At 38.5% G+C, this 23,461-nt stretch overlaps 2 protein-coding genes across 2 annotated transcripts in view; both read right to left on the bottom strand.

Moving 5' to 3' along the window:
• Nucleotides 1-9,364, bottom strand: part of LOC306859019 (uncharacterized protein) — a gene marked incomplete at its 3' end in the record, with an annotated part of 53,853 nt that extends 44,489 nt beyond the window's left edge. The window contains exons 1-4 of the mRNA XM_079399830.1: nt 9,270-9,364; nt 8,964-9,017; nt 7,367-7,405; nt 6,060-6,614 (exon numbers count right to left, since the gene is read on the bottom strand). Of these exons, the coding sequence (XP_079255956.1) occupies nt 6,060-6,614; nt 7,367-7,405; nt 8,964-8,979 (610 nt within the window). The 5' untranslated portion in view covers nt 8,980-9,017; nt 9,270-9,364. The remainder of the gene's footprint in view (nt 1-6,059; nt 6,615-7,366; nt 7,406-8,963; nt 9,018-9,269) is intronic.
• A 3,278-nt stretch (nt 9,365-12,642) lies between these two features.
• Nucleotides 12,643-19,435, bottom strand: LOC306852415 (transmembrane protein 184B-like; the record flags this gene model as incomplete). Its single annotated transcript, XM_079389204.1, has 8 exons — nt 19,352-19,435; nt 18,350-18,515; nt 16,383-16,473; nt 16,226-16,301; nt 14,829-14,920; nt 14,562-14,731; nt 13,904-14,098; nt 12,643-12,839 (listed from the first exon to the last, which is right to left on the bottom strand). Exons 1-8 carry the CDS (start codon nt 19,418-19,420, stop codon nt 12,643-12,645), a joined length of 1,056 nt encoding a protein of 351 aa, XP_079245330.1. The 5' UTR covers nt 19,421-19,435.
• Nucleotides 19,436-23,461: the final 4,026 nt, after the last annotated feature.

The following is a 23,461-nucleotide window of genomic DNA, read 5'->3' as shown; positions in this document are numbered from 1 at the left end:
GGGTGTTGCTGGAGGGAAGGTGCGCACAGTTTTTTGACCGCTAAGCTATGCTACACTGTATGCCATGCTGAGGAAAATCTGTACTGGTGAAGGACTTGGAACTGTGGATTTATTGACTGTTTGTTGGACTCTTGCTTACTAGAAATGAGGACCAGTGACGGTAAAATAAATCTACAATGTAAGCATATTAACTTTGTGTGGACTTTGCAGTGAATAACAACTCAAGCGAGCGCGTCCATTAACAAGCACCTTCCAGCAGCCATCAGCTGCTTAAAGTAATCGACTTGGCTGCTTACATTTAGTCAAAAAACTGTTTTTACTCAAAAGGAACTGAGTTTGCCTATTTTTGCATTGGAGTCTCATTGTCTATTGAACGGGATTGAGTGGAATGTTGGAGGAACTTTGCATTGATTTCGTTTACATCTGAGATCAGCTGCAGCCACGACAGGAGGACATTGCATATCTGTGGATTATATGTGTGCGTCGTTGCTTTTGGGTCAGGGACCATCTACCAGCGTGAGGAAAGACACTGGAGCTGCTCTACAAACCTCAGCAAAGGAGCTTTTGTTCATATGGCGCCCAACGTAAAGAGGTATGTCTAGAAGCGCTACTTATTGTTGAATGGCCATTTAACTTTCTGTGCACATAACATGGGGACATAAATCCAATGCATTGGTTGTCAAAGAGTATAACTAACTTTGCGAACTAGATTCATTGTTGATTCGATTGTGCTTTGAAAACGGTAGATCATGGAGTCTGTTGAAACTGAGCACAGGTCTATGGAAGCGCTTCAGTTGAACAAGGGTGTGTTTACTGATGTTGATGTTCAAATGGACAAACAAAAACGTGTTGTGAAATTAACTCCTAAAGCGTTTGTAGAAAGGATTGAAAGGTTGCAGAGTGATAGAAAATCTGTATTAACTAAAGCTACTAATTTAAGGAAAAAGATACAAGGTCTGATGCAACAAAGAAATGTAAAAGAGGTGCAAAGTGCTTTTGTTGATCTTTTGGATTTGTGTGAAGTAAAAGGTATTCATGGTTCTTTGATGGGTATGTTACCTGAAAGTGAGAAGGAAAAACATGACACATGGTTTAAGGCAAAAATGATTGTAAATAATGATGTTATTTCTGAAATCAAAATGTGGGTATCATGTAATGAAAATGTTGAAAATACTGAGGTCATGAATGACAATGTTGATGGGGTTAATCCAGATGATAGTATTTCAAATGTTGGTAGTAGACATCCAAGTAAAACGAGTACAAGCAGTAGTGTTTCTTCTGCCAGAATAATAGCCGAGGCAAATAAGGCTGCACTGCTTGCTCGTATGTCAGTTTTAAAGGAAAGACAGGACTTGGAGGAGCAAGAGCAGATGATTAAGAGGAAAAAGGAGCAAATAGAACTAAAAGCAATGCTATTAGAATCCAATGCTAAACTTGCAGTTCTAAAGGCCTCTGAAAGTCACAGTGTTTCTAATGCCTCTCATGTTGTGAAGTCTCAATTGGAAAAGGAAGAAGGGAAAGCATCTGCAACTTTCTTAAATCCAATGGCAGAGGAGTTTGAACTTGTTGGCTATAGCAAAACTGCAAATAAAGTGCCAGCAGTGGATCCCTCTTTGACGTCTTCTGTGCCATATCAGGAAATACGTCAGCAGCCTTGGCATGAATGTGTGGACTCAGAAAGGCGGAATTCCCAGCATGCATTAGGAGACACATTAGTTCAACCTCGTAGACCTTTTGCATCTGAACTGATTCCTCGACCTACATCAGTTCAATATGGACAACAGGCATCTGAAATGATTCTTCAACCCACATCGGTTCAACATGGACAACAAGCATTTGAAATGATTCTTTGGCCACAAATGCGGAGTGAGTATGGTGACATTGGCACTATAATGCAAAGGCAAAATGAAATGACATCAGCTGTTGTCCAACAGCAACGTTGTTCCTCTTTACCAGCCAGAGATATACCTTTATTTGATGGAGATCCTTTTCAGTATGTTTCGTTTATCAGAGCATTTGAAAAGGGAGTGGAGGAGAAGACAAGCGGTAGTGATTGTTTATATTACTTGGAACAGTTCACCAGGGGGCAGCCACAAGAGTTGGTACGTAGTTGCCTGCACATGACCCCGGACCTTGGCTATGCTAAGGCAAAACAATTATTGCAGGAACATTTTGGCAATAAGTACAAGATTGCCACTGCTTATTTGGAAAGAGCCTTGTCTTGGCCCGCAATAAAAGGGGAGAATGTCAATGCTTTGCAATCGTATGCCCTTTTTCTGCGTGGTTGTTGCAACGTCACTGAGGATTTGCAATACCTTCAGGAGTTAGATATGCCAAGCAATATGAGAGCTATTATGTGTAAATTGCATTTTAAGATCAGAGAGCGGTGGAGAACTGTCGCACATAATATTCTGGAAAATACTCAATGTAGAGCTTTGTTCAAAGATCTTGTGAATTTTATTGAAAGACAGGTGGGCATCCTAATGGATCCCTTGTTTGGTGATATTAGGGATTTGCCAACGATCAAAAGACCTGTTAATCGACCAAGGCTATGTCCAGAAGGCAGAGTTAAGGGAAACATCTTTGCCACTAATATTGCACCATTGGAATCTGGGGAAACCTCTACGAATATGAGGACCGAATTGCCACCAAACAATTCTAAAGTGATTCCATTATGTGTGTGGTGTGCTAGGCATCATGTATTGGAGTACTGTCAACAATTTAAAAGGAAGACGCAAAGGGAAAAGATGGACTTTCTAAAGGAGAAAGAGCTTTGCTTTGGTTGTTTAAGTGCTGGGCACATGAGTCGTAATTGTGGCAAACGGATGACTTGTAGGATATGTAGTCAGCACCATCCCACTGTGCTTCATGTTGACAGATGTATGGCCAATTCAGAGGAGGCGGAGGTATGCAAGTTCGTAGGATCTGCCGAAACATGTGGTCATACAGGGGCCGGAAAAGATCGCTGTCTGCTTTCTATCTTACCAGTTCACGTTAAGACCAGTAAAGGAGATCAGATAATCCAGACGTATGCATTCCTGGATCCTGGCAGTTCTGCGACTTTTTGTACTGAACGTCTTATGCAGCGGCTTAATCTTTCCGGTAGAGGAACTCCGTTTCTGTTACAAACTATGGGACAGGAAAGAGTTGTATCAGCATACGCACTCTCAGGTTTGGAAGTGTCTGGTATTAATGGTAACATCTTCTATCAGCTTCCACAAACACTCACACAAACAAATGCCTGTAAGTTCTGACAACATTGTGTCTAAAGGAGATTTGTCTAAGTGGCCTTACCTAGCAAAGGTTAAAGTTCCCCGCATAATGGCTAACGTTGATTTGTTGATTGGAAACAACGCTCCTAAGATGTTAGAGCCTTGGGTAGTCATAAACAGCCATGGGGATGGCCCTTATGCTATGAGAACGGCATTAGGTTGGGTCATAAATGGTCCTTTGCATACAGGTAGCTTTGAGGCTGAAGACTGTTCTGCAATGGTTAACAGGATTTCTGTGTGTAGATTGGAACAGATGTTGTTTAAACAATACAACCATGACTTCAATGAAAGAGCTGCAGAAGAGCAAGGATTGTCAAGAGAGGATATTAGATTTTTGGAGATTGCAGAGAGTTCTGCCAAGCTTCAGGACAATAATTACACCTTGAAGTTACCATTTAAAAAAGAAAATGTGTATCTTCCTAACAATTTCTCTGTGGCAAAACAGCGGATACTTGGATTGAAAAGGAGATTCCAGAGAGATAATCAGTTTTGTCAGGAGTATGTATCATTTGTAAATGAAATCATCAAAAAGGGATATGCAGAAAAAGTGCCCACTCATCAGCTTAAACGTCAGAGCGGAAAGGTGTGGTACATTCCTCACCATGGTGTACGTCATCCCAAGAAGAGGAACTTGCGGGTGGTTTTTGATTGTGGTGCTGCATTCAATGGAACATCTTTGAATCAAGTCCTTTTACAAGGTCGCAATTTTCTGTACAAACCAGAAGAGGATTGGCCCAAAAATCTTGTGCATACTGCAGTATGGGTTGACGACCTTGAGGTCAAAAGAGAAGCTGTTGTAAATGTGGTAAATACTCAAGGTTCACTGAAGGGTACAGATTGGCTGTTGGCTTACTTTTCAGATTGGAGGAAACTTCGAGTAGCAGTTGCCTGGTTGCTTAGGTTGAAGAGGATATTATTGTTGAGAAGAACTCGCAAGAGGATGGAGTCAGATATTGCTGATGCCAACAAGCAAAGTGCCTTGGTGCAAGAGAGTCGAATAGTTAAAGGTGCAACAGGAGGACAAACCTTGTCAGCAGAAGATCGTATGGAAGCTGAGCTGGCCATAATTTGCTACTGCCAACAGCAAAGATTCCCTGAGGAGATCGCTGCTTTGTCTTCTGGAAAGGATATAGTAAGCAAACAGAGTACCATCTATAAGCTGGACCCATGGTTGGATGATGGGCTTTTGAGAGTCAGAGGGCGGCTGACACGAGGCTCTTTGCCAGAAGGGCATTAAGTGGAGTCTCAATCCTCCTGCTGGGTCCCATTATGGTGGGGTTTGGGAGCGAGTCATCCGCATGTTGAGGAAAATCCTCACTGCAGTTCTCCAACAGCAGATGCTTGATGACGATGGTTTTCATACGGTCTTGTGTGAAGTTGAGGCCATCTTAAACGATGGACCAATCACCAAATTGTCTGATGATCCAATGGATCTTGAAGCTCTGACCCCTAATCATATTCTGTTGCTGAAAGGAAAACCGACATCATCTCCTGGATTGTTTGATGCACATGATTTGTACATAAAAAGAAGGTGGAGACAGGTCCAATACATTTCTGATCTCTTTTGGAAGAGATGGGTGAGAGAATACTTACCTTTGCTGCAGGAGAGGCAGAAATGGAATAAAACTAAGAATAGCCTCAAGCCTGGAGACATTGTGACCATTATGGATCCAACGGCGCCTTGAGGCTCTTGGCCACTCGGAAGAGTTTTGGAAACATTCCCTGACACAAAGGGGTTGGTTCGCTCTGTCCGTTTACAAACTAAGACCAGTGTTATAGACAGGCCTGTAGCGAAGCTTTGTTTTTTACATGAGTCTATGGGCTAAGGGGTTTTTTATAAGTATCACTATTTGTATTTATGTGTGGCTCTTTGTTATGTGTTGGGAATTGGTATGTTTGATTCATCCCAATTAGGGGCCGGTATGTAAGAGCCATTTTGTCTTTATTTAAACCTTATGTAAGTGTGTGTCCAGTAGGGGTCTCTCTTTTGGGTAATTGGTTGCTGAATATAGGTAGGAACCTTCCTTCAGGTGACGGGTGTTGCTGGAGGGAAGGTGCACACAGTTTTTTGACCGCTAAGCTATGCTACACTGTATGCCATGCTGAGGAAAATCTGTACTGGTGAAGGACTTGGAACTGTGGATTTATTGACTGTTTGTTGGACTCTTGCTTACTAGAAATGAGGACCAGTCACGGTAAAATAAATCTACAATGTAAGCATATTAACTTTGTGTGGACTTTGCAGTGAATAACAACTCAAGCGAGCGCGTCCATTAACAAGCACCTTCCAGCAGCCATCAGCTGCTTAAAGTAATCGACTTGGCTGCTTACATAACTAATATGGAAACAAGATTAATAAACCAGTAATTGTTCTTAATGAAACTACTCTGTGATTAAGTATGGATTACCTAATAAGGAACTAATAAGGTTATCAGTGCTAAATTCATAATCCTAAAATCAATCATATTTACTGATTTAGTTTGCTTACAAATTAAAATGAGCTAATAGTATTAATTTAAATGATAATGTCTAGTACTACTCAGTGTCCTTCATTCCATCTTGCATAGTTTGTTACCTATAAATGATGAACCATTATTTAAAAGTGGTAGATAATAAAATATATACTTGGAAATCAAATGCTCATCATCAATTTCTATTTAATTTCTTTGTGTAAAAATGACCAAACTAAACATTAATAGGTGAACCTTTAAAATCAGACACATTTGAATAATCATATCGGTATATGAATACATTCTTAATAGCAGTTAGTAACTGTAAAAGACTTACTTCTGTGTTCTGCATGCAGGGATGAGACCTGTTGTGTCTCTTTAACTACACCATGACTGATTATTTCATCCACTTTTTGAAGTATTTGAGAGCGTTGTGTGTTTTGAAGCTGAAGACATCCTCCTCCACATTCTGTAGATATTTCTTGAATATATTCATTTTCAAATGTATGTTCAGCGCTGCCTATCTCATCATCAGTAGTCAGAATCATTGTGCGCTTCATCGCCTGATCACCAAAGCAGCTCAACACTGAAGTTAATATGCTTCTGTTCTTCTCAGTAAAATCATTGTGCTGCAGCACCAGTATGATCACATGAGGTTCTGGAGGAGACAGCTTGGACACATTACGTGTTATTGTTTGTAGTTTGAGTCCTGGGTTGAGCAGGTGAGTTGTGCTGATGACTGTGATGTTTCTCCCCTTCACTGATTCACTCACTGTCTCTATGTCATATTGTGGTGTTTTCTTTCCAAACACATTTTTATTTAAGATTAAGTTTCCCACTCTGGTGTTTTCTGATGCGTTCTTGCCCACCAGAACAATCCTCAGATTGCTCACTGAAACACACAATACATACATCAACATGCTGTCAAATGGAGTTTCACAATTTGCATTACATAATATTGAACAAACAACTGCTTTTGAGAGGATGTTTTTTTTTTTATTGAAATAACATGCAAACATCAAGTCTGGTTTCATATAAAATGAAAGTTATTAATTAGTGCTGTCAAACGGTTAATCACATTCAAAATAAAAGTTTTTGTTTACATAATATGTGTGTGCTGTGTATGTTTGTTGTGTATATATAAACACACACATGCATGTGTATATTTAAGAAAAATATGTTATTTGTATATTGTCACGGTGTGTCAGGCAGGAAAAGGCAGGAATCTTGGTAATAGGAATATTTAATAGTCAAACAGAGAGAAAACACATGACTGAGATCGGACAAAGACTGAGGGAGAATTGAGGGCTTATAAACCTGAACCAAACAAAGGGAACTAATGAGATAATTAATAAACACCGATGGAACAGAATGATCTAATCAGGGAACAGGAAACATGACCAAAAAAGGAAAAACAGGAACTAAACCACGTGACACATTCATTTTTTTTTTTTTTTTTTACAAATATGAATTATATAAATATATGCATATAAATACGTGTGTGTATTTATATATACATAATTTTACACAGCACACACATTACATAACTTTTATTTTGGATGAGATTAATCGCGATTAATCGTTTGGCAGCACTAATATTAATACTATATTTTTGTCAATCATAGTTTGTTTTGTTTTACTTACTGTTCGGACGATTAGGTGGACTGTGGTTTCTCTTGCTTTCTGCAAAATAAATAAATAAATCAACAGTTATTGATATCTGCATTATTATCCTTACTGACTAGAGCAAGTCAACAAGCCAAAGGACAATGCACACACTACAAGGCCTTTTTTATTATCTGTAATCCTTTGTAAAGTTATTTATTTATCTTTTGAATAATTTAAGATGTAATACTTTAAGAGCATTAATGAAGATCAGATTCCCTATGTATTACTTGATTGTAATTGAGATACTGGTAGATCAGGAATGATTATAGAGAGAAGCCATCTAAAACAGCCCAATATTTTTACGTATGAACAATGAAACTTTCTGTGGTCAGAGTGATTGCGGATCTCTGCCCTTGTGACACAAGTCACATGATCTTTAGTCTCTAGTCTCAGATCAGTAAGGAGATACAGAAATTAAGTCAAGTCAATTTTATGTGTATGCATAACTCTATACAATACAAACAGCTTCAGTTACAATTAATGTGAGCATCATAAAAACGCAGTTTCAGTAATCAGTAGTTTCAATTCAACAAGGCAGTTATACATGCCTGTCAGTGAATTAAGTGCATCACTCATTTCAAGAAAAATACATACTTATGTTTATTGCACCAAAAGTCATTTGAAAGTGATTACTAAATAGGCTGCATGTACAATTGAGATCATAAGTATATAATTAACTTTTAGAATCTGCAAAAGTTCAGATAAAAAATTTCACATTCACATCGATTTCACATATTTAAAGTTACAGCAGGCCATGTTTCTCTTGAGCCCATTGAGTTTGAACAGACCTAATGTGTGAGATGGGTTTGGTGGGGAGTAATCGAGACTGAATCCTGACTCTTGTTCTGCATAAGTATGTATGAATAATGATGGTGTTAATGAGAGACAAAAAAAAAAAAAAAAAAAAACTAAGCTTGTTGAAATTACAGGAAATAATTGGTTAAATTGTTTACCAAGCTATAATGACTGCTGATCTAAAAAAGTAAAAAAATTAAAAAATAAAATTGAATATTAAAAATAATACCTGAATATCAGTTCACAAATAAAATATACACAATATCCGGACTGTATTGTTAATTGTTATTATTTTGGCATAAATGTAAAAATTCTCATAAACACTAACTTGAGATTTACATGTGGTTCTAACAAATATAACATAAATTGCAATGTTTTTGAGAAATTGTGCAGACTTTGTCTCCTTTATGCCGCTGCAGGCCTCTGTTTATATACAGGAAACAAAAATAATATCTAAACTAAAAGACCCAGTTAATGTTTACATGTTTTCTAAAATTGAGGCAACATATAGTGTAGTGTAAACAGTGATAGATCTTCCATACACCCTTTTATAAACATTTATACAGTTCATCATGCGTCAGGTTTATCTTGACGACTGGTTCACGGTGCTTTTGTAGGCCATAAAGCTTAGAAATGCAGTGCTAAAATGAACGGAAACAATCGTTTATACTAGCTACAGCTGAATAAAGCAGGGACCGTTTCTCAGTATGCGTGCCTGTCTGTAGGCTACTTGTGTCTTTAAATAAAACATGTTCATTTGTTGTAATTTGATACTCACGCAGACTTTGTGCCATTTCTGCCTCCCAGTTTCAAAACCAAGGAAGAAATCTGACTGAGGAAAGAAATGCATGCGTTTAAGCTATAAATAGTCACATGTGATTAATTCCGCTCATAAAATCTGAATCAAGTAAAGTAATGATAAGAGCTGGCAACTCAAAACAATAAAATTACATGACGTTTTAAGTGTCAGCAGACAGCAAGAGGCATGCCATGTGGTGTAGCTATATATTTCTTAAAGTCCGTTTTAAGATGTCAATAAAACTAAACATTTTCATTTGGATTAAACGTGTGTTTAACATCTTACCCAAGATGTGCGCCTTTTTCCACCAACGCCAAAGTTTTCCAAAACCAAAGTGAAAGTCACACTGATGTAGAAACGAGCATGCATGAACAAAAGCCACCACAGGAAGGCGCAGGTTATAATATCCATAACTTCAACAGGCAGAATATTACTCACACAAAAACATGTGTACTGTACACAGTAATATAGGGCTGGCTATTGCGACCAATTCTGCGATTCGATTCTTATTTTTATGGTTTCGATTCGATTCGATATCGATTAGCTATCAATATTTCATTTCAAATGTTAGTTTTGCAGACATGGGATCCATATTTTGATATAAATGCTGGTAACTGAAACTCTCCTACTTAAGTTTATTACTGAAATACACATCTACATTAATAATAGGGTGCACACAGTTTTTTTTTTTTAGTGGAGCAATTCGAAAGATGGTGACGCCTTCAGGACGAGAGGTGAATATTCATATCCTCTTACGTGAAGCACGCGCATTAAGAATCGATTCGGGGATTTCCCGAATCGATATCGTTGCGTTAAACTGAAGATCGATTAAAATCGGAGAATCGATATTTTTTACCCAGCCCTAGTAATTACAGATGTTTCCCATCCAAACCACATTATTTCATATCATTCATTGTGCATTACCATTTTATTTTGAGACATAACTAAAGTTATGTATTATATATTTTTTACCACGTTAACATAGGCTATTGGGATGTATTCGACTGTTTAGATACACAGATGGACAGATTTACATTAGTTCAGATTATGGCTGGTCTGTTCTGCTTTGTTTACATTTTTTAAACAATTCACTGATTTCCATCAATCTCCATTAAACATAAACTATATAAACAGAAGCTTCACCAAGCAGATTGAATTGTTATTATCATTTTGCCTGGCAAGTACATTCAAAATGCAAGAAATATAAAACACTACTGACAATTTCAGCTGCAGCACTAGTTATAATAAAACTATTTATTTCTTAATCAAATACTTTATAAAGATGTTTTGTCCTAGAAGAGGTGAATCTTGTCTACTGTATAACTCAATATAAATTCTCTCTTCTCATGACACCAAACTAGAAACTGACCGAATGCTGCTTCCTGACCTGAACAGATCAATAATTAACATGCACAAAACTGATTTAAATTAATAAATAGTTTTCAAAGATGTATCATGTATTTCTTAGTTATGATTGATAATAATAATCACAGAAAAAGGGGCAGGAAAGGAAGGACAAAAGACTAAAGAGGCTGCTTTCAACCATCTGTGAAGTTTAATCTGTATTTCATTCATCTTTACATCCGTTTGAGCAGAGATTTCAGTCTCATTTACTCAGAAAAAAGTGAAAAGAAGATATTAGAGACAGCAAACTGCTTCACTCAAATCTGCAGCTGTTTACTATGGTAAAGTTCTCAATCCAGTGTGAAACACATGAGTAACAGATGTTTAAGGCATTTCAGTCATGAGCTTGTTCCTCCTGTAGTTTATTATGCAGCAGTTTATCATCTAGATATTTCATGTAAATAAATATTAACGTTACCCTGAAATATACATGTAGAAAGTGCCGAGAGGAGCGTGTGTGTTTATATGGCACATCATTATGATTCATAATCATCCTCCAGTCTGTCTCACTCTTTCAAATCCACTACAGCTAATAATAAACCCTCATTAGTGAGTGATTTGAGACGCTCTACACAGGCAGCAGCTTCACGTGACACACATACAGTGCTCCAGTTACAATATTAAACCAGTGATTCTCAAACCGCACTTTTAAATTTATATTTATTACGGAAGATTATTTTACGCAAATGTTTATTCTTTCATTTTATTTGAAATGTGCGGAAAAGCAGCTGAAAACATAATGAAAAAGTTTATGCTCCAGGAGTCAAGTCTAAGGGCCCATCGTTTAGCTGTATATGTTACATTTTTGTATCGTATCAGCGTTTCGTCCAGACGGATCTGGGGTTTTGGGAGAGTGAAACCGGGCCCCAGAGTGGATAAATCTGAGAACGGCACCTTGGGGCGGTCGTGGCCTAATGGATACAGAATTGGACTTGTAACCTGAAGGTTGTAGGTTCGAGTCTCAGGTCCGGCAGGGATTGTAGGTGGTTGGAGTGAATAACCAACACTCTCTCCACCCTCAATACCACGACTGAGGTGAGACCCTTGAGCAAGGCACCGAACCCCCAACTGCTCCCCGGGCGCCGCATTGATGGCTGCCCACTGCTCCGGATGTATGTTCACTACTGAGTGTCCACTTGGATGGGTTAAATGCAGAGCACAAATTCAGAGTATGGGTCACCATGCTTGGCCACACACCCCTTTCCTTCCCCCCCCTTTCCCTTAGCGTTTTCGTGTGTTCAGCCAATCCGTATATTTTGTGAAACGATGATGTCATCACCCCACATCACGCTACTACATCACGTAACATCAACAACAGCATGAACAAACACTGAACGACTGTATTTTTATTAGCGAACATTAAAACAGATGAATACATAGGGTAATAAGTGTATTGTTCCATGTTCGTCTTGTTGTGTTGGGTTTAGCACGCAACGTTTATGAGCACGCCTCAAGTCTTCTCTGTTTTTGTATCTCTGTGGCAGAATTACAGCGCCACATACTGGTCTGTATCGGTTTCGGTGCCTTTGTATGAACGCAGATATTTCTTGAGACGACTCTGTGTTTACGGAGGAACGAGGGGAAAAAAAATTGTATTAGCCTTTTTTTAGGGCTCTGGCTTCGTGTGGATGAGTCCTAAAAAGGGGCCCGACTTATCTGAACTACTGGGTTATTGATACTGATCAGAATATGATATTAATCAAAATCCGCTGTATTATGAATATGTTTAGCTAATGTTCTCATTAAGTTATGTTAGTAACATTATTTCTGAATGTTTTTTTCATATATATATATATATATAAAACGTTTTCTCTTGGTTATGTGACATTCTGTTTCATCATTGTTTAAACATTATGGGAACGTTACTTTTGAATGTTCTCCGGAACAAGTGGTAAAAAACTTCCATGAACGATGTTTTGTGAACGATGAACAAATGCTTTTGTGCTAACATTTTGAGAACATAAATTTGAACAAACACTTTATTAGCATTACTGGGAGAACGTTTGTTCGTAACTTTGAGAGAACCTTGCCAGAACATTCTTCCACTACTGTTAATAGAATGATTTGATCAAAGGTGGTAACTGCATTTGAAAGGTTTGAGAACCACTGGATTAATGTATTCTCTATCAGTCTTTTGGCCACAACGACGTACCGCAAGGTAGCATACTGGAAGCACTGATGCTGCCTAAACATGCTGTCTATGTAGGCATCATGTTCATCGTCTCACTGGTGTTTGTAAGTGAACGCGAGCGCGTCAGAACTCGTCGTCGGAGCTGAGCAGCAGTGTTTTCTCGTTGCTGCAGCTGTTGGAGCGGCTCAGCGGTTCAGAGCGGCTCTGCTGGGTGTACTGCTGATACGCCGGAGAGAAGTTATGGATGGCGTCCTGCAGCATGTCGCCCGGATTCATCGTCTCCTTCAGACTGCTGGAGATGCTCATGGGAGCACAACGACCTGAAAGACAGACAGACAGTTATACCGAGCCTATAACCGCTTGAATCCACTTGCAGAGCAATTTTCTTTCCCTATTCAATTATGACGTTTGTGAGGGGTGAACTGAAGGAAAAACTGGCGATAGCCTTTAGTTAACTGCACAGCCTGACAAAACCATGGCTGTAACATTTTACCACATATTTTCACACAAATCTGAATATTAATAAATGAATTAAAATCTCATATTTATTTCCAAAATGACATATGACTCACATACAACATGGGACAATAATGTACCTATTAAGAAAAATGCTACAGAAAATTAAGCTCTTCTTTATGAAAAGTTGATCTAAAATATTTATTTCCATTGCTATTTTTTTTATAAACAGCATTAGAGTTTGGTCTCAAACTAGAGAGTATTTAATTGGAAAAACACCTGCAACAACTACAACTAAAAAAAAAGAGAAACCTATTATAGCATTTAAAGAAAAAACTATTATAAAAATAGCAAACACGACAAAATAAAGCTTAAAAAAAAAAAAAAAGGAAAACTACAAAAAATAAAAGAATCATCAAAACATAAAAATGTAATTGTTAAAAATACATTAAAAAATGAACACACCTAATTAAATACAATGAAAGGTTGCCTGTACAGACACGATGTGTGTTAAAGTGAATTATGCATTAAATGAAGACAGAGAAAACATGCAGAAAATAAAATCGAGTAAACCTACCGTACTGGCCGTAGATAGGAACACAACCTGAGAGAGACAGAGATGAACACAAAATACAGAGAAACACAAAAGACACAACACATCCACATGGAAATTATTATTTGAAAATAGAAACAAATCCATGAATGAGGGATGACAAGAGAGGAAGACAAAGAGAAAGACCAGTCAGAATCATTGAAGATTTCGCACATTTATAAAGCTAAATACATCTCTGTCACAGACTCTCAGCGCCACGGCAGTGAAAAGTGTGAAACTGAAATATATCCAAAAGAATCGGAATCAAGTCAAACTGAGTTTGTGAATCAGAATCTAGTCTAAACTAAGTCTAACTATGAGCACACATGCAGTTACCCTGAATGTTGAGTGTCTTGTCCATGTAGACCTTGTAAGTGAACGCGTGTCTAAGCGCCAGAGCGGCGAAGAACATCTCGATGCAGATGATGAAGTTCTGGTAACCGGCGGCAACAGTCCCCGCCCCCACGCTGACATCAGGAGAGTTTATGCGAGGAAACGCGCCGCATTTCTCCAGAATCGCCAGCAGCATCCCTGCAGCGTGCAGAATAACACAGTTCAATTCAGATGTGCATCGCCCAAGCATTTCTAATGTCTCTGTAATTAATACACTTTAACAAGACATGAAGGTTCTATACTTAAAGAAAAAACTGTTTTCTTTCCTTTTAAAATGTATAAATGATGCATGTAACAGAACTCCTGTAGTTTGAGATTTAAGGATTATAATACTTAAGAATTATATTCAACATCTTATAATTTAAACATTTATTAATTTATTTAATCATATATATTAAAGATAAAGGGTGCATTGCATTCAGTAGTGATCATTTAAGAAATCATCCTGATTTAATGAACATATCTTATAAAACTGCAAATTCAACTGTTCTTCAAATTGTCCTCCTCCATCAGGGTTGATTTCCATGAAGTGTCCCAAAAACCTCTTGAGATGTTGTGTTATTTGGGAAAATCAAATGTCAGGTCCGAGATGAAGACTCACCCTGCCAGAAGGAGAGGAAGATGACGGATTTGACCATGAGGAACTTCAGCATGGGGCCGTACGGCTCCAGCAGATCACGAGTGGCGAAGTAGAAGAGGAAGAGAGCGTAGAGCGAGAGACTGACCGAGACGTTATAGATGATGGTCACGTATAAATAACCGCTGGCCGCGCTGCAACACAGACAGACAGAGAGATGCAGTTTACTATCAGTCTCTCATAAAGCACTCCCTGATGTCTGTGTTTGATTAGTGCGGTGAACAGACACACTTGAAGTCTCCGTCTCTGTATTTCCCGAAGGCCTGCAAGATGACGGTGATCACGGCCATCAGCGGCTTCACCACACAGAACTGCAGCGTCGCCTGAGACACACACACACACACACACAGTCCAAACAATAATACACTTCAGAAAAACACCGAACTCAGCGGACTTCAAATGACTCTAACTATAATAAACATTCTTCATTTTCTGATTGTTTTATTCGTACTTTATAAAGTAGCCTGGAGTTAGGTGGTTTTATTATTTCCAAAACATGTAGATAGTGCCGCTTTAACAACAGAAAAGACCTTTGTTGCCAAATTAAGGTCAAGAAAAATTTAGAAATGTTGTGTGATAAACAATTAAGAGCCTCATCTTTAACAAATATCATACAATTTGAACCATGTATAAAACAGAAAAGTTTAGGTTCCCAAGGAACCCCATGTTTTTTTTATTTGAAAAATATGTCTAAAGCTTTTGCACACAAATATGTTATTGTATTTGTACTTTTATTATGCATTTTTTATATTAAATATAAAAGGCATTCTTTTTTTGTAACATTACAACAAAATAAAATGTAAAATACATTAATAAAATTATGATTTTTTCAAAATACCTTTAAAATTATCATTTAAAATTCTGTATGGTATATATGCATACTTTTTTTCACTCATAGACAAAAATAAAAATAAAAACTTGAATTGACTTCTACAATTAACATGTTTAAAATTTCTCAAATTAATTTATCAAAAAAGAAAAATGGCAGATTTTTTACAAATAAACTTTATAAAGTAGTCAGACATAACCTTTTATTATAAAACAAATGTCAATGGTGAAGCAATACTGTTTTAAAATATAATAATAATAGAACAAAGTGTGATAACCACTGCAGATTTTCATGACTGACTCTTCATATCACATACTATCATCCTTCTTTCACGCAAAACATTAATTCAGATTAGCATGTCAGATGAGAAAATTCCTAGAAACATAATTGTTTCAAAAATTCACAGTATACAGATACAATTATCTGTATATTATAGTTATTAGTCTTTTTAATGATTTTGTATGAAAATACTCTATTTGCTTTTTATTTCTACTGATAATAATTTATTATATCTTCTCAGATAATTAATTATTATTATGAATTATTGTTGAGTCATTATTAAGCACTTTGCATGTGTGTTAAAATAGTTTTTCCATTACTCCTTATGAAACATTTATGTTTGGAGGTGTGTGTGTGCAGGGGCAGTTAGTTAGAATGAGTCTAAGGAGGGGGAAAAAACAACCAGCTCAATACCCCCCCAACACCCCACCCTCCCCACGGGGCCCGAGTGAACATGCTGTCCAGGGGGCCCAGAAACCATAGCGGCGCACCGGTGTGTGTGTGTGTGTGTGTGAGATACCTGTTTGCAGAAGCGCAGAAAGCCGATGGAGTACGTTCTGCCCCACAGACAACAAGTGCCGTAAACACAGCTGGACCTGAATGAACACACACACCTAAGATCAGCTGATTTCACACGTGACAGAGAAACAGAGAAGAGCAGTAAACGCTGAACTCACTGGATGGTTTTTCCTCTGATCTCGGCCATGATGGCGCTCTCGCCACCCAGATACTCGTAACACAAACTCAAGAAGTTATAGATGACAAACGCTGCAGAAACACACCGTTATATCACAATAATTCATCCTTCACAGCACAACTAAAGAACTTAAGAAGTCTCAATATGAACTCAACTTTTCTCTTTTCTTTAATCTTTCCCTGTCTAGCTTGAACTTATTTAACCAATGCTTCAGACTTGGTATTACGAGCACTTGGTATTACAACATCTGAGACATATTTCATAATTTAACCACATAACAGATGTCTTGAGCAGAGAAAGAGAAAGCTGTGAGAGATCAAGGTCCACTGTATCTGTGCCGCTTCAGGAGTTGTTTCTACTGACAGACGTGAAAGACATCTCAACATCACGTTCACTGAATATGAGACATCCTGATAATATTTCTACAAAAATGCAGTTTTCCTGAATATCAGCACGAGATACATTGTAAACAAAACATTGTTTTTCTTCAGGTTGCCAAAACAGTTCCAAACAAAGTCGGATCAGCACATTTGTACACCTTATAGTAGTAGTGATGGGTCGTTCTTGAACAATTCGTTCATTTTGAATGAATCTTTAATGTGACTCGGGAAGAACGAGTCGTCTCGGGGAGTGATTCGTTCAGTCGTGCATGCGCATCATCCTACAGGTTCTGTACTGGATTAGTTCACCTGGTTCGAGTCTTCGGGTTTGAGTCGCTCGTTCATCACATGATACACGTGATCTATGCAGTCAGAGCTGGAAAAAGACTTAATAATAATAATAATAATAATAATAATAACCAACTCTTTAGTTTATTACCTTTGTTACCACATTCAGTGTTATGGAAAAGAACCATCATAACGGAAATTCACAAATTTATAAACTGTAAGAAATAAAAAGCTCCAATTTTAAGAGTAAGTAATAATAATAATAACTATGCAGCCGTTTGTAAGGAAGGTTGCAAATTAACTAATTTCTCTATCCAATGCTGTCACGTCACGTGACAAAAGACTCGAGAGATGAACTAATCAATTCTGTTTCCGGATCAGACTGCATTGGTTAAGTTTATGAGGCTGTCACGTGATGAACGAACGACTCAAACCCGAACACTTGTCAGATAAGATGTGAGCTAATCACAGACTAGAGACCAGGTAAACAACGAATTCATTTTTTCTGTTTCTTATACCATTATAGTTTTGCATTGTTTGTAGTGTGATCAGCGTTTGCATAAGTAGTAGATGTTTTAGGGAAGTAGCACGTTACATTTTAATTATATTTTGCTAAAATGAACGAAATTAACAAAATAACTCGAAAAAAGATTTGTTCATTTTGCTGAACGAAACCCAAAGGTCCGATCTCCCCATCACTATATAGTAGCACTGCTGTGTTTCGTTCATAAATCAATCTGTTTTTGATTCAATGTGCCATTCATACAACAGTCACTTGCTCATTTCTGAATGAATCGTACAAATGAATGGTTCAATGACTCACTCATTAAGACAGAGACTTGCCGCCATCTACTGGTGGTTTGAGTGTCATATTTAGTTATGACCGGCTTAAACCAACCAGGGTTCCAGCACAATATAGTTTAATTACCATTATCAGAAAATACATAAATATTTATTTTGTCAGTATCGCACATCTCTAGTTCAGACAGTTACTGTTTCTACATGGAAACTGTGTTAACATGGTATTAACGCACTGATTTACAATATATATACAATATAGGGGAGATTGGTTAGGCATCACTGACACTATAGAGAAAAAAAAAACATAACTAATCTATACAGACATCAGAGTTGTGTGAAAAACAGATTTTTATTATGAAAATATGCTGAATTGCAATTGTAATGTGAATTTACAGAAGCAGACTTAAGATGATTCAAAAAAGCACTAATGACGCAATTAAATTTCTATCTGTAAACAGAGCAGATGTGCGTGCCTGACCTTCATAGCAGTCGCGGACGGTGTCGAAGTAAACGTAATACTCCTCGTTAGTGAAGAACAGCAGACTGAGCCACGAGTCGAAGGCGTAGATCGGCACGAAGAAGAGGATGCGGACGATGTGCCGCTGCTCGTTAGGAGTGTTATAGTAGCGCAAGTGCATGTAGATCTGAGACACAGACAATCTGATATTAATACTTTCATATGTATTATCATGCCTACTCACATTTTGTCATTTATTATTCTTTATTAATGTGCATGCAGCATATATTGATGCTGTGTTGTACATAAAACAATCATGCCAATTAATTAAGCATGTAAACTGAGCAGAAACAGAACTTCCTGTATGTTTGTCAAACATGTGAAAAAAGCATGTCTGTTTGTCAGTGGAGTGGCTGCCTCTTCTGTCAGCACAACTCTCCATGTGTGTGTTCACATAAGCTGAACTATCACACACACACACAGTTCTGAATGCTGTTGCTATGCAACCACCTCGGCTCGACGATGTCATGCCACCTGTTGCCAGAACAACTGCTCGTCATTATATGTCAGCTGAACCTCTATGATACCAGATATTTTATGTAATGTGAACACACACATATGCGCACACACACACACATATACATATATATACATATACATATATATATATATATATATATATATATATATATGTGTGTGTGTTACCTTACCTGAGAAGTTCACAGATGTACTTTTTTATTTTTGTATCCCCACTCAGACAGCCGGATTGAGCCCAATGCATTATGGGTATTGAAGTCTCCCTACTTTTCTAGCAAAACACTTAACACAGCCCCTTTTCTCTGTTTTCTCTAGTCGTGTAGAACTGATTTAAAAAAAATAAAACTGCCTTACTACTGCCAAGTTTTATTCAAATGATTTAATGCATAAATATTATCACAATGTAATTAAACTTTATACTGGAGTCTAGAAGGAGTTTCTCAGGTGTAAGGAATACGTTTATGGATATGAATGCATGCGTGGCACCTGTTGGCAGGTGAGCAGCAGAGCCGTCCAGGTGAAGATCCCAGAGATGGTCTGAGCGGCGGGAGTCATGAGGAAGATGGGCGTCTCTGGGGTGACCACCGGTGTCTCCCACGACCTGTTGTGACCCCCAGGGGCCACCGTAACGACCCCGGGCCCCGACACCATGCCAACCAGAGAGTCATTCCCTGAATGCTCTGATAGTGACACGCCCCTCCACAGCAGAGCCATCTGTGGACGAGAGCCAATCAGAACACGGCAAACACACCAGGGGGAGGAGCTAATACTAGTCAGAACATATCGTCCAAATGAACTCTTTTAACAAGACTGTGATGACGCGTTTAATGGTCATCAGCATCGTAAATCCTCAAAAGTTCTTCATATTTATGTATGTACAGTTCTAACACTATTTATTGTATTATTACCTTTGCATCAAATTACAAAAAACTAGTTAACGTTAGTTTCTAATGGGAGGGACGGTTAATTTGACATTGGTCTCTCATTTTTTTTCCTTTTATTGAAAGTCGTGAAAACACTATCATGGAGATTTTCTTTTGCTATTTAAGCAAATGGGAATGCACAAATACATGTTTGCGGTACTCTCCCATTCACTGCTCTTCAAGTTAACCCAACTATGGTGACTTCCGCTGCTGAGAAACCCGGAGATGTGAAAAGGTGAAGGTCCATAGAGGTTTTACTAGTGAAACGTGAATCATACAAAGTTTTTTTAAACACTTACCTAAATGTTTATGATACAAAAACAGGACAAGTTCGTAAAATCTGTGGATTTTAGACGTGGCACCAGTATTTATTGATACAAGAATAAGTGGAGATCTTCCTACTGCAGTGATGAGGCATGACTCTCTTACAGGAAGTGGATGGTCTCAGTGTTGCCATGCCAACCCGGTCATCTGGAGACAGCAGCATCACACCACAAGACTGACCGAGACACTGACAGCATTTGAGCTCATGTTTGTGCTCCACAAGATGAACATCTCAAACATCTCTGTAGTAAATAACACTATTTTAAGAGAACTATCACTTTAAATTAACACAATGAGGTGAACTAAGGGTTAATGTCATCAAAACAACAGCGTCTATATGATGGACTAAAGTATTATCAGCAGACACTAATACAACCAAAACATACACACACACATATATATATAATAGGCATTAGAATAGGTCCAAAAAACGTGGTAACAGGGAATTATGTTAAAAAAATGTAGCATCAATGAAAAACTCCATCTTTTTTTCAATCGCATGATGAGAATGTTATATGATGAGAGATATTAATATTTGTGAAGATACAATGATCAGGCCTCCTTCTGAGTCACAAACTAATCAAACGCCGCGTTATTTCTCTGATGTTTGTGGTTTTATAAAGATCTCCAGTTCTGATCGCTGACACACGATCAAGCAAATCATACACCGGCTTCAAACGCGTTCACCCTGTATCGACACGAAGCGAGAACGCTTATAATTTCCTCGATCGTTTCTGCGGAGGATCATGCGAGCGCTGCGGTGTCGCGTCGCGAGCGGATGCTGATGCTGCGGTCTCTCGAGCTGATCTAGATCAAGCAGATCTCCTGAACCTACACATCGATCAAAACCCAGTACTCACGTTATTCAGTGGATCCCGCTCATCTGCAGCTCTCAGGACCTGAAACCCCGCATGACGCTTTGCTCCGCGACGCGTTCAGTTCGCGAGCGAGCGTTGACTCCCGGAGACGTCACCGAGCGCGTCCGCTTCATAATCGCTTTAGCACAGATAACAGCTGCTACTGCAAATATCAACACGGTAACGTTAGCAGTTTGGACACACTTTTGGATGAAAAAAAAAGTGCCTTCGACATAGAAAATGGAACTTGTTTTACAAGACAGTGAAGTAAAAGCATCCTTTTTTTAGCTCTATCCTCCTCATGGGGTTTAGAAAAATTACTAAACAAACTAGTCGAAAACGAATTGGTCACTGGATCAGAAGGCAACTATAGGCTACGTATAACGTAATTAGTGCTATGTTTAATTAATTAGAATATCAATTAAGTCCAATGCAAAAAAAATGATTTTTAGAAATGTTGGCCAACTGAAAAGTATGAACATGAAAAGTAAGAGCATGTACAGCACTCAATATTTAGTTGGGGCTCCTTTGGCCTGGATTACTGCAGCAATGCGGCGTGGCATGGAGTCGATCAGTCTGTGGCACTGCTCAGGTGTTATGAGAGCCCATGTTGCTCTGATAGTGGCCTTCAGCTCTTCTGAATTGTTGGGTCTGGCGTATTGCATCTTCCTCTTCACAATACCCCATAGGTTTTCTATGGGGTTAAGGTCAGGTGAGTTTGCTGGCCAATCAAGAACAGGGATACCATGGTCCTTAAACCAGGTACTGGTAGCTTTGGCAGTGTGTGCAGGTGCCAAGTCCTGTTGGAAAATGAAATCTGCATTTCCATAAAGTTGGTCAGCAGCAGGAAGCATGAAGTACTCTAAAACTTCCTGGTAGACTGCTGCGTTGACCTTGGACCTCAGAAAACACAATGGACCAACACCAGCAGATGACATGGCACCCCAAACCATCAATGACTGTGGAAACTTTACACTGGACCTCAAGCAACGTGGATTATGTGCCTCTCCTCTCTTCCTCCAGACTCTGGGACCTTGATTTCCAAAGGAAATGCACAATTTACTTTCATCAGAGAACATAACTTTGGACCACTCAGCAGCAGTCCAGTCAAGACGCTTCTGGCGCTGTCTCTTGTTCAAGAGTGGCTTGACACAAGGAATGCGACAGCTGAAACCCATGTCTTGCATACGTCTGTGTGTGGTGGTTCTTGAAGCACTGACTCCAGCTGCAGTCCACTCTTTGTGAATCTCCCCCACATTTTTGAATGGGTTTTGTTTCACAATCCTCTCCAGGTTGCGGTTATCCCTATTGCTTGTACACTTTTTTTCTACCACATCTTGTCCTTCCCTTCGCCTCTCTATTAATGTGCTTGGACACAGAGCTCTGTGAACAGCCAGTCTCTTTAGCAATGACCTTTTGTGTCTTGCCCTCCTTGTGCAAGGTGTCAATGGCCGTCTTTTAGACAACTGTCAAGTCAGCAGTCTTCCCCATATAGCCTACAGAACTAGACTGAGAGACCATTTAAAGGCTTTTGCAGGTGTTTTGAGTTAATTAGCTGATTAGAGTGTGGCACCAGGTGTCTTCAATATTGAACATTTTCACAATATTCAAATTTTCTGAGATACTGAATTTGGGACTTTCATTAGTTGTCAGTTATAATCATCAAAATTAAAGGAAATAAACATTTGAAATATATCAGTCTGTGTGTAATGAAGTAATCTAATATACAAGTTTCACTTTTTGAATGGTATTACTGAAATAAATCAACTTTTTCATGATATTCTAATTTTATGACCAACACCTGTATATTAAACTATTTCAGACAGGGCCCACAGGTAGCCTTCAACCTGCACCGGGGCTCCACAAACCCCAGCTACGCCCCGGGGAGCAGTGACAGATCAGTCAGCTGTTTCTCAGGACAACATAACTAGCTAATAACTTCAGTGACATTAGTGTGCGGATCAATGAATGCAGGAGAAGGGGAGAGATAACACGTGTGTCTGTGTACAGCAGTTAAACTGAAAACAATGTTTATATCTCTGCATTTCAGATGATGAGAACTCCTGACCAGCCTTGTGGACAAAGTCAGGCTAGGGAATTTAAAAACAGCCACCATTAAATGAGCTTTGAAAATTGCCTGCTGATAAAACCTGTGCTCCAGGGACCATATTCAGGAAAAATGTAGCTCTTAACTGGCTGAGTTAGATGATTAACAGTAGAAAACCAGTCCAGTCTCCCCAGCTGTAAATGTCTTGTGTTGCTTATAATAAGTTGACATGTTGATATCACATAAACCGTCTAGAATGCTGTCAGTAACATGTAGATGCATACTGTACACATTAGTGAGTGGTGCTTATGGGGTGTCGCTTTGGGACGGGTGAGGGAGGGAAAAGCCACAGTATGCTCACTACAGCACTGACTAAAACTAGAGCACTCAAGCTGCTTTGAAACATTGTACTAATTATATATATATGAATGAGAGAGAGAGAGAT

The sequence above is a fragment of the Barbus barbus genome, assembly GCF_936440315.1.
Source record: "Barbus barbus genome assembly, chromosome: 3".
Taxonomy (NCBI): domain Eukaryota; kingdom Metazoa; phylum Chordata; class Actinopteri; order Cypriniformes; family Cyprinidae; genus Barbus; species Barbus barbus.
Note: the sequence above shows the minus strand (reverse complement) of the source record. Positions and strands in the feature narration are given on the sequence as shown.